Below are 12194 nucleotides of genomic sequence, written 5' to 3' on the forward strand. Positions count from 1 at the left end.
TTTTATCGGCCTCTCACGCGGTTGTGAAAAATGATAAAATACAAGCGGCTAAACGAGCGTGGTTAAAGTGATATTATTCCAATCGAAAGCGTATAAGTCATCGATTTAATTTCATTTTTATCAAACCGTACTGCATCGCAAATGATCGTATTTAACGGGGACCGCGTAATACACATTTGTCGTCGTTTTTTTTTGTTTTTGCTTTGTTTTTTTTTTTTTTTTTTTTCATTCTAATCATTTTATTCGTTTTTTGTAATGTTTTTCCTTCTCTTTCGTGTTTTATTAATGTTTGTTTCTTTATTAAATCGTTTTTGATCGTACGGCGGATCAATGAAAATTTCGCCAACACCCCTTTTTTTAAGGCCATCTTGTTTTTCTTAAGTCACACTGCGCGCGTTATTCATTCGCGATAATTACTAAAAATCACTAGATCCCATGATTTACAATTGTACCTGTTTGTACGGTGTGGGATGCGGATATTCGCTCGGTCGGGATATTATATATTCAGGATGAGAGAGAATTAGAAATAGAAAGAGAAAGATCGAGGGAGAGAGAGAGAGAGAGAGAGAGAGAGAGAGGAAGGAGTAGAGATGGAGCAAGAGAGAAAAAGTTTTTGGGAAATGAAGGGAATAGGAGATAACTTTTATCGAATATGTTTTCTGATTTTATTTGTTTTTTTTTTATTCCTTTTTTTTGTTATTTATTGTTAACTTTTTTCTTTCATCACTCGAGACTCGTTTGAGTTTGACTTCGATATGAAGACGAACAAGTTGATAGATTTGTTGCTTACGTGTATTGTTGTTATCGAGAATCGTAGTAGAGATGATTACGTCGCTCATCGCGCGTGTGTGTGTGTGTGTTTTCAATAATTCGTAGAAAAGTTTCTTTATATCGAGAAAATAATTTTTTTTTTTTTCATATTTTCATATTTTTTTTTTTTTTTTTTTCAATTATTCTTCAAATTTCTTCTCTTCGGTATAATTTTTCATCGATATTTGTGTGTCGTCGAAATCTCGAATGCTCATTTGGAGAAGTTTCGTCGTAATGAACGCTTACGATTGTTTTTTTTTTTTTTTTTTTTTCCCCCCCGTAAATGTTTCATCACGCCTGCTTTTGGCGCACTATTGTTTCTTTCAGTTTCTCGGGCGCTCGTAAACGCGGAACGCAGAGAAAAAGTTATTGTTTGTGAGATTTTTCTTCTATACGGATATAATATATTTATGTAAATTCACACGATATAACTGTGTGAATTGACATATTTATTTATATGCATATGAGTAGAGAAGGGACTTCAAATACAGTATTTTTATATTAATATAAGAAAAAATGGTTTTGAGGCACGCAATTTGGGCAAGAGCAGTCCGCAGCGAGTTTCTAAAATCTTAATCTTCTTAATGTTTTTATCTCGAATTCGTTAAACGCGGTTTCCGCGTGCAGATTTTGCAAAGACTTAATATCCAGGCCGAGATCAGGCCGCGCTCGTACAATACAAATATAATATTCCATTCCCTCGTTTCTCCTTAATTCTCATTCGTCTACCGATATTTATTTACACGCGCATGAGAATTCTTCGTTTGCAACCGCGAGCAGTAACTCTTCGGTGGGTTTGAAACGAGAGAGCGATTTTGTTGTGATTTCTCGTATTTGAATTGCTCCTAGAAATAAATAAACAACTGAAATGATTGTTCAAGTTAACTTGAATAATCGTCACGCGAGTAATCGGATCCTCGGGTATTCGTTAGCGAACGTAGATACTTTTTGGAGGATGGTTTATTCGCGTGAACCGAGGTCAAATACCCTGCTCCGGGTGCGTCCTTGAACTCGAGTAACTCGGGCGCATCGGAGTAGAAAAGAAAAAATGCGGCTGCCAGGAGGAGCCTCGTGAGGGGAGAAAATATAGTAGAATTTTGATAGATCGGGCACGAGCTTGGGATCTCGATAACGGAAGTCTTGGTTCTCGTGACAACGCGCGGCGCGCGATAACGAACGCGATGAAACGCTCTTTCCCCGAGGGAAAATCAGCGGAACGAGGAGTTGTTCGGCGACGTTGCTATTGTTGCTGTTGTTATTCCGGCTACGGAGAAGCCACCCTCGCTCGTATTACGTCGGGCTTTTGTTCCCATTACCCATGAGAAAAAAGAGCTCGCGGCGGAGGGGGAGCGGCACGGTTGATCCGCCAACGGGGATGGTCCCGGAGGTTAAGGTTGGCGGATTGAAAATAGCCAGGAGGAAAGAAGCAACGGCAAGGTAAGTGGGATCGGAAATGAGGGAGTACGACGAAGAGGTTTGTCGCGATGGCGCTAACGAGTTGCGCGCGTCAACTTCATCGACGGCCCACTCTTTCCCGCCTCTCTTTCAAGTCCTTGTTGCTCGTATCTCTCTTGTAATTGTCAGCTGGTTGTACCTCGATGTTCCGGTTTCAATACGAGTGCTGCGGCTGCAGAGACGCGACTCAGCTGTGCGCCGAGGTGTCCGAACCCTGACTGTTGCCGAGGCCTCCCATTCCCGCCTGGGACGTTAATCTTGTCGCGGATTGCGTCGTCGTCGGGACCGTCGTTGCGTGCTGCAAAATTCCATGGTGTTGCTGCTGTGGCTGTTCCTGCTGCCGTTGCTGCTGCTGCTGCTGCTGCTGCTGCGGCTGCGTCTGCTGCTTACCCGTCTCCGGCACCAGGTGCGGCGTTCTACTCGATACCGGTGGCAACACCGGGCTCGCCGGCCACGGATGAAGCGACATTGTGCTCGGCGCGTTTGGTACGCTCCGCGAATGAGGCAGTAATGGCGAATTGGATAGGCTCGCTATTGGATGATGAGCCGATACTAAACTGCTTCCTGAAATTCCAATTCCTAGGCTATTACCAACATTAATCGCTCCAAGACCACTCGATATTCCACCGACACCACCGATCCCCCCGCCTCCTCCTCCCCCGGCCCCCAAACCACCCAAGCCACTCGGGGCTGGCGTTCCTAACGCCACCGCCGTATCAGGGTGCAAGAAATTTCGTCTTTGCTCCAGACGCTCCGCGTGCTGAGCCATGCATCTTGTTAACGCTTCCGGCAGCATGTCCAATTGCTCCTGCAACGACGTCAACTTGTCGTCCAAACTGACCAAACGCTCCTCCAGTGTATCCTGCCGCGTCGACATGTCCGACACGATCTCGTACATCGTGTTTTGAGTCTGTCACAAAGAATATTTATTTTCATTACTTTTTCGCCAATCCTTCTTTCAGGGGACTTTAATATTTTTCTACAGATCACCTCCAGCGCGATCTAATCATTCGGCTGTACTGAGCTGCCAATTTTCATCAAAGCATCCGTGGCCGATCAAAGTCGAATGATTTAGAAGAGAAATTTGAAAAAAAAAACGTGTTTGGAAATAGCCCGTGAAGATTTGTGTACGGCCGAAGGGCTGATCGAAGGTTGCGTTTTTCGAAATCGGCACGGAAGCTTGCAATTGGGCGACACATTTTATTATTTATTATCGAATAGACCGATCCTAGCTCATGACTGATGGGTGTTTGACGAAACTTCATTTCTGAAGTTACGATCAATGTAAAATACCGTGAAAAGGTCAGCGTGAGTGGAATTTTCAGGATTTATAGTGACGAATATTGTCAAATATTGAATAAATTAGGCATTGGTTTGAAAAAAGTTGGAAATATTAAAAAGTTTCAAATATGAAAAGCTCCTCGTCACAGGAGCAAATGCCCGTTTATGTTAAATTTTATATTCACAGTACGTTGAAGTGATATATTTCTTCTTTATAGAAGCGTTTTTGCAGACAAAAATTACGAAAGTCTCCGCGTTGTACGCAGATAAGAAACTTCGACAATCGGACTTTGCACATAAAGCATGTAAAAATTAGTATTTCTCACATTAAGAAAATGTTTTTGTACTTTTGAAATATTCTTGAAATTATAGCGAAATTTTTTTTGCCTTTTTCAAGCAGGACCCCTCCTTTAACAATTTATCTCAAATGCAGGCAGTTTCTACTCCGCGGTTAGAAAAAATCTTAAATCCGGGGCTCTGACATTTGGTCAAACATTTTCATCGACACACATTGAGATCAAATTTTTAGTATGATAATGGCCTGAAATCAAATTTTATATAACAATTCGGTGTTTGCAGTGTAGTTAAGAATCCTTGAGAAATACAATAGGATCGGAGCTTTATGCTTATTTTATGAGGACGTAAATCTACCTGTGAAACAAGATTCTTCGAGGCTCCTTCGTTTCCCGAGATCTCGAATGTATATTTTGTTTTTTATGTGTGACTATATACATTTGTCACGAGTATTCGAGGGATTCTGGCTCTTTATTTTCTGCACATTCGTCTATTCTGAAGCATCTTTTGTACTGCTTTAAATCTCGAAGCTCTTTTTTTTGGTTTCTCAGGTCGTTTCGTCCCCATTTCATTTTTAGTCCTCCTTCGGTCGTTGACAACGCGGAATGATGCGGGCTAAAGATTATTTATCGTAAGGTGATTCAAGGCTCTCTCGTAAACGCGGAAATTGTACGTCGCATCGTTAGAACGGAAAAGGGAACGCGGACTTCGAATCCCCCCTTTTTCCTCTTTCTTCGCGCATAAACATTCTTGGACGTGTACTTTGTCACATTTGTTCTCACGAGTAGCGTGTTAGGCTTATTCTCAAAGACTCTCGACTAATGCTATGATATACTAATGCACACGAACTTCTCGCCTTCCTCTTCTCTCGCAGACTTTATGGGTTCGGCTTAAGAAGCCCCATCTCGAACGAGCTTCTACTTTCACAGCTTTCTATTCTTATTACAGTAATGTGCCAAAGCAGAAATGCATCCTTTCGAAAATCACTTGGTTACGGAGAAAACGTTGCTTTTATAAACTGACAGAAAAACGTTTTTGACTGAAAAATATTTACGTTCCGCGTCAACCAATTAAAAGTTCGTTCAATTAAAGATCGACCGGTCTGCAAACTCTGACAATCGTTTTTAGTCTCGGGATAACTGCGAAAGAAATTTGAAGTAGTTTACAAAATTTTTCATACCGCGAACACGCCATTCTTTCATTTCGATATTTCGCCGACCCGTTTTTTCTTACTTAAAGTTCTGAAACTCCGAAGTCGAAAATAATGAAACCTACGGGCAGCTTATTTAAAAAAATATTCAGATTCGTCAACGTATTTTTACGAAAACGAAGTTCGATAATTCTCGAGCTCACCTTCGCCATGTCCGTTATCGTGTTCGCGTTGTCCATCAACTTTCGTTGGTCCATTTTAACTTTCCTGAGGCTGCGTGCAAACAATTTTTTTATCATTTCGATAAAACTTAAAAATCATAGGCTACGATGGACACGAACTCAATGGACTCACGCGTAAATGGCGAGCAGGAATTTGCGCTGATGGGTCCTCACGCGGCCGGAATTCACCCGCTTTACCAGCCTCGTGTGCTTGTAGATCAACCACGTTTCCCTCAGAACGTTTGCAGCTGCATTTTTTAACTGCGACATCAAGACAAACGTCGGATTACAATTATTGGCAATTTCGATAGTCGAATAATTCGTATTATTTTTGAGAATTTTTAGCTTTTCTTTTTCTTCAAATGCACTCGACGGAAGCTTACCCTTTTAGTCAACTGCGTGTCCATCATAAAATTATGAACGTGTTTTTCCGCTCGGGTCAGCTCCAACTTTCTGGAAACGACCGCCACGAGTAAAGCTGTACAGCCTGCACCCTGAAAATCGTAAAACGTTCGATTGAAACTTTGCTATCGTAAAGCTCGTTCCCAATGAATCGGGGCGGAAACAACTGAGAGGGGAAAGGACGAAATAATCGTTTGGAAAATGATATTACGCTGGAATCTTCTAACGCGTTTTATTGTACCATCATTCCTGTTGACACGGCGATCCCTCGACCGCAATAAGTGTTCGGCACTATGTCGCCAAACCCGACACTAAGAAACGTGATCGCTACGAGCCACATCGCGTTTAGAAGATTGGCATGTTCCTCGTCGTGAAACCTAAAAAATAAAATTATTCGTTACAGAAGCGATTGTTGGATCGGTAAAAAACGTGTTTCCTCCGATCAGCTAGGAAAATGCATTTTACGAAGGCTCCATGGGAACTTGTACTTCCAACGAACCATGTGTTTGATATTAATGATCGACGGAAAAATTATCGAACGGTATTAGAATAAATTGAAAGTTCGATTTATTGAAAATTGAGAAAAAACATTTGTGCGCCTCTCCGGTGCATGATGTTGCCAAAAAGAAGGAGAATTCAACATTTTTTTCACCTTTTCCTGTGAATTTCAACGTTTTTCCTGAGAATTTCAATTACGGGGGTAAAAAACGTTTGGCACATGAAAATCACTCAACACACGCCAATCAGGCTTTCTGTGCTGTCAATTAATATTTCGAAAGCGCGTCAAACTAGCAGAGTCGTCGAACGAGACCCGCCTGCTGCCCTCGCACCGGAAACGGTGTGCTCGAGGTCTCTTCCGTGGAATTACACTTTAAAATTGCAAATCAAATGGAACACGGTCACCGAAATTTCAACAAAACAGCTTTCGTCGACACCGAAGCGACAGCATTGACCAAACGATTTATAAGCTCAACGCACACCCTCGATTCACTACAATTGAGTGGCTCGAAACAGGCCCATTATTTTTATTTTCATGTTCCACGCGGAAGCGTGGCAGTTGTACTGGGATTAACGTCGAGGGTATGTAGAACGAGGAAAAAGAGAGTGAAAGGATCTCGATTCCTCGGATGTTCAAGCTACGAGCGCGCACGTCGACACGATGTGCGCAAATGCAGGTTTTTCAGATACAAGAAAAGCGGGGTCTTATCGTCAGAAGGAGAAAACGAGGCTTTGGAATAAATTAACACCGAAACAAATTTTTCTTTCGACTGCTTTTTCTCAAAATCGACATTCCCATTTTTCCAGGTTCTTCCTCTCCGAACCTGGATTAGAGGCACGTCAATCATTCTTCCGATAAAAAACTGGGTCACAATCTCAACTTTTGATCTTGGAATTTCCAAAATATTCACTTGGAACCACTTTGTTGTGCTCTATATTTTGACGTCGAATTTATTTTCTTAGAATCGTTATGCAGACCAGGCTGCCCCCGTTATCACGTCGATAACCCACAAAAGTGTGAGCAACTATTCGGATTATGCTCGGAACTCCGTTTCAAGAGCTACAGCATATATTACGGCAGGAAAGTCGAAAAGTTTGGATGGTTGAAAACGAACTGAAGGAAGTCAATGAGAGTCGCTATTGAAACCAAACTCGTTACTGTTAATAAGAATTTAATCGCAGGAGCGAACTTTCGTCTTCCCCTTTTGGTAAAGTTGCAGCGCCGAAAGATTTTTATATATAAAATGAGCGAGTCGTGAAACTTACCTCTCGCACTGTCGCAGTGTCCACGAGGCAATGATCCAAAGTGAGACCATAAAAACGAGCAAAACGGTACCCGGACAGATGGTCATCAGTGTTTTGAGAACGAATCTCGTGTTGAAATTAATACGATTCAAGGCCCCTATACTCCGAGACGATGCGTCCGTGAATAACTTTGAGTGCAACAGCATCACACGACAGATAAGATACAGCCTGAAAAACATAGGAAGCGAGAGGGTTACGTCGTACGGAACCCATTGAGACCCCATGTCGCCACCCTTGTTCGCCAATTTGGTCGTCCATAGGAAATAATATTCTCCGGGTATTGGGTGAAGTGCGCAAATTGCCAGTTCCACGGATATTTGAGATATTCGTTGCCAGGTCATTGCTATTCGCCAGTCATCCGCACAGTTATCGATCATGAATAACTGCAATGAGAAAATGGAAAAAAAAAAAAAAACAATATTTTAAAGAAAATCCCATTAATTCGTCTCTGGTGCGACCATCAAATCTCATTTTATATTCACATCGATTCCATTTCTTTCCCATCATATATCAGCACCGGGTGGAATCTCTCGATCGTAAAATCATTACAAAAAAGGTAAAAAAAGGCTCATTACAGTGCCTCGAGGATGTAGAATAAGGAGGGTTATTGATATTTATTGAAAAAGAACTTTACGAAAGGCTACAGGATGCGGACGCGTTCGCTCGGTTTGGCAATCTGATCAACTGCAACTTATTTTTTAACATTAGATTCTTTGCAGGCTACGCGACATCTGCTTTTCGTCCGTCCGTTCCCCTTTTTTCAATATTCTAATCCTTAATTTACCACTTCGCTCAAGTACCAGAGCACGCTCACTCATGTGTTTTCTCAAAAAGAACTTTGTCTCTCGATTTTATTATACATAATATCTTTGAATTCGTAATGGATTGATGAATTTATTGCTTTTTTTTTTCATATTTTATTGTTGATTAATCGCTGACGTGGTCAAGTGATCGTTTTATTGAATAAGTTGATCGAATCGAATGTTTATGGTGTTGGTTATTCGTCAACAACTTTGATAGAGTTTTAACCAAGTTTTTCAGCATTCGAATTGCTGAATGGCGGTGACATTCTTGGGAGACTGAACGGATAGGATGGAAAGAAAGTACGACAGGCATAAAATTCTTTATTATGGGATATTAATTTAATGGGGCAGTAGCAGTGATTTACGTTGATAGGATAAATCATATTTTCTCAATTACGAACTTTAGTTTTGAGGGGGGAGCAAAAAAAGGAGAAATATTCGAAGAAATAGCGTTGTGGCTGGCTGAATCGATTTTCCACTTCTAGCTCTCGGAGAACATAGAAAAAGTGTAAATCGCACGGATTTATCATGTTACACGCGGAAAAATATAATTTACGAGAAAACTTTTCTTAATCTACTTTGGCCATTGTCGATGTCCGTTCGCTCCTCGAACTGTGGGAGAGAGAGAGAGATAGAGAGAGATTGCTAAAGGAAATTTCGAGCGACCTGGGTGCCGGCGGAGCTCTGTTGGGGTAAAATTTAGTGACACCGATGAACATGAAAAATTTTCATCGCTCCGGAGTCATGAAAGCGGAAGGAAAGAACGGAATAAACGCTCGATTTTTCAACCCTAATGAGATAATATCTCTGTCGGCGCGATTTTCTCTCATGTACACGCTTATATTATTCTCTTTTCATCCTGCTTTTTTAAGCACATCCGAGGAAAGGTGGCAACTAAGTTTCCATGCGCCCTTACCTCCTGGCTTTTTGTACTTATTTTTTCCTCTTTATTCAGATTCCGTTTTCCCTTCGCCCTCCCTTTTCCTCTTCCTCTTAGCATCCCATGGAAAGCCCCCTCGCTTTGATTTTAAGGAGTCGCCGCGTACTCCCGCGGCTTTCTCAAGGATTTACAGTTATATACGCCCTCGTTCCTACTCCGGCGTTATCGTGACGGATGATAAGGGCTACATAAATCATTGGGTCGTTTCTCTTCTCGCGATAGCGCCAAACTCGACAACCGGAGAGAAGTTATTCTCCTCTCACGTCGTATTTCATGCGTGTTTCTTTGCGCCCTCTCCCCCATCGCGATATGACGATTCTTATCATATCATTTGTACGTCTGTACCGCTCAAATGAATTTTTTATTGGTCCATTATGATCAATATAGAAGGGAGTTGCGCGCAATCCCGGGGCCTTTTGCGTTCACCCTTTCCGTGCGGTTATTCAATTAAAATTTCACATCCCCATTTATTGCGGGGGAGGAGAGGAAAATATTTCACTCCCGAGTTCTCGGAGGATGAGAGGCCCGAAGAAAAGTTAAACTTTGGCGAAAACTCTCGAAAGTCGTTAAGCGACCTGGAAGCACGCACATTGTTTTTATCAAAAACAAAGAATATCCATGCACGAGACTCCCAAGACGTTTAATTCAAAATTTCAGTTTGCTCCGAGCAGAATTTAATTTCTCCGCAGAACAGCAGTGCTGCGGAAAGACGAAAAAACGAGCGCTCGAGTTTCCAACTTTCTGTTTTTTATTTTTTTATTTATTTCACTCGCCGCCAGAAATTTAATTGAATAATTTGCAAGATTGAGATAGCCGAGTGTATCATTTTGAATAACCCCGCAACGCGTCCAACAAACTGCAGCACTCTCTCCCAAATGAGACTTGGCACTGGCGCAGTAATCTCTTTAATAACCCATAGAGCTGGGCAAGAGAACGAACGACGAAACCAGAGGGAAAAGGAAGTCGGCTGAATGGAGTCGCACTCAACTCGCAGCGAATTCTCCCGATAACTTTGATTCGCTCGTGGCCCTTTCGAGCCACGAAATTGATGATAATCATCTAATAATTCCAAAAGCTTGTTCGATCATCCAGGAACAAAAAGTATCCTCGCTGCTCCTCGCGGAGCTCGCTGTCTCTAGAATAAAGATCGCACGAACAAATCGATTTTTCAGGCTCGAGTCGAAACCGTGAACCAGTGAAATGAAGCTTCTCAAAAATAATGTCTAACGAGCGGAGCATTGGGTTCTTTAGAATTCATAAAATAAAAAACTTCCCTTCACGTCGCTCGTCGTTATTTCGAGATAAAATCGTACTGTGTAAAGTACAGTTCTTTCATTCTCAGAGACGGCAGACAATAACGGATAATCCACAATACGAAATAGTCCGCCCGAAAAAGGGTTTGGTCCAAGTATGTTCATCGAAGCCATATACGCCGCGGCCTCATCCATTTCCACGTAACATTGTACGCGGCGCCGCGGTTATCTCGTACCTCTTTCAGTCATTTCGTAATCCGCTGCGATTAGCTAATCCTCCGCATCATTCTGACGTCGCATCTGGAACCTTCGTTTTTTTCCCATCGCTCTCGATGTGCTTTTAAACAAAATGCTGAATTTCCGCTTTATTTTTTGTCATGCTCGAAGATACGATTGAGGGGGAATCGAGAGGGAAGAGGTTGACATTGAGGACTGACGGGTCGGGTCTGCGGTTGTTTCATGGTTCCGATGACCCCCGAAGTCGAGAATAAGCTTCGCGGACGAGCGGCCAATACTTGGGAGGGTGACCGCTCAATGTTTTCCGAGTTGCTGGCAGCCTCGATCGGCTGGAAGTCGGTAAAAGTATAACCCGCTCGGTTTCCCACGCAGTTTCCCGAGGCCCTCGTGCGAACGCGATACGAAAGCGCGCGCGAAGAAAGCGTGGCCATGCGGCGCCACTCGGGGCTGGGGTTCGCCCAGGAACGGGAATGCTCCGGTGAAACGAGGAAAAAGTGAGATTGCACAGCGATCGGGCTCGTAAAAACTCGGGAGGCCATACTCAGGAACAATAAAAATAAAGATAAAAATACGTTACGATATCGAGGTTCGAGATTGTTGGAAAAAACTGTAGTTTTCTCGTTTGAAAGAACGAAGAAACGTGCATTGTTTTGTGCACATTTCCTACGCCCTTTTCCCCACGTTTTCGACACTCGAATCGATCGTTTCGCGCAACGAAACAATACCATCGAGCAATATTTCGATGATCGAGGGATCTTCGGAGCGTTCGGTAACGAGTGGGCTCGGAGGGATGAGTTGAGAGAACCCGGAACAAAAGCAAGCCTAAGAATGCAAAAAAACTGTTCTCCAGACTTCTATCTCCGCCTCGAGCAATTTTCATTATAGTTGTGAGGAATTCCGTGAGCTTATAAGAGAATGTGGAATAAAAAGGAGGAAAGAAAAAAAGAAAAGTAATGATAAAAAACAAGGGAGGAATACAAAAGCACGTCGGTCGTTGGTGCGCGTGCGAGTTGTTGAATGGGGGACGTTAAAAAATTCACGTCCTGTATAAAAGCCAGTCGCACGTACACGAGAGAGACACACATTAACGCAGTCGCTTCTCTCCTAAGTGTAAAAACTATTAATTTCGCCGCAATCGCAAATTCGCAGACAGCGAGCGAGACCCACTTCCGAAAAAGTGGCCGCACGAACTGTACGTACTATTTCGACCCTTAATCTCAAACGCATATACACGGCATACTTACAACTACTAAATTCCGGATTATATAGCCTCGTAAAGCGCGATCCTTGGGTATATCTTTCGACCAATAAAAACTTCGTCGTTATGCGCTTCCTCGTTTCTGTCTCCTTAGACTTCATTCAACAGATTGTCTCTGCAGTTTTAGTCTCAGATTTGCTCTGTAAATAGATCACTAAATCTCTCCAAAGATTCAAGTTTTCATTAATTTATCCCTGTGACATGCAGACTATGAGATACTGATTCATCACTGCGGACGAATTATGACACAGTTTGAGAAGGAAAAGCTTGCTCTCGTGTCCTTCGAA

General features: G+C 42.5%; 1 protein-coding gene across 2 annotated transcripts in view; it reads right to left on the minus strand.

The window, feature by feature from the left end:
* Window positions 1-672: 672 nt before the first annotated feature.
* SK (small conductance calcium-activated potassium channel) overlaps window positions 673-12194 on the minus strand; it is a 126368-nt gene continuing 114846 nt past the window's right edge. For both annotated transcript variants that reach the window (XM_043429309.1, XM_043429308.1), the window contains 6 exons: window positions 7378-7799; window positions 5855-5990; window positions 5595-5705; window positions 5345-5472; window positions 5194-5263; window positions 673-3175 (listed from right to left, as the gene is read on the minus strand). In XM_043429309.1, the coding sequence (XP_043285244.1) occupies window positions 2453-3175; window positions 5194-5263; window positions 5345-5472; window positions 5595-5705; window positions 5855-5990; window positions 7378-7799 (1590 nt within the window). In that variant the 3' untranslated portion in view covers window positions 673-2452. The remainder of the gene's footprint in view (window positions 3176-5193; window positions 5264-5344; window positions 5473-5594; window positions 5706-5854; window positions 5991-7377; window positions 7800-12194) is intronic.

Source organism: Venturia canescens, chromosome 9, assembly GCF_019457755.1.
Source record: "Venturia canescens isolate UGA chromosome 9, ASM1945775v1, whole genome shotgun sequence".
Classification (NCBI taxonomy): domain Eukaryota; kingdom Metazoa; phylum Arthropoda; class Insecta; order Hymenoptera; family Ichneumonidae; genus Venturia; species Venturia canescens.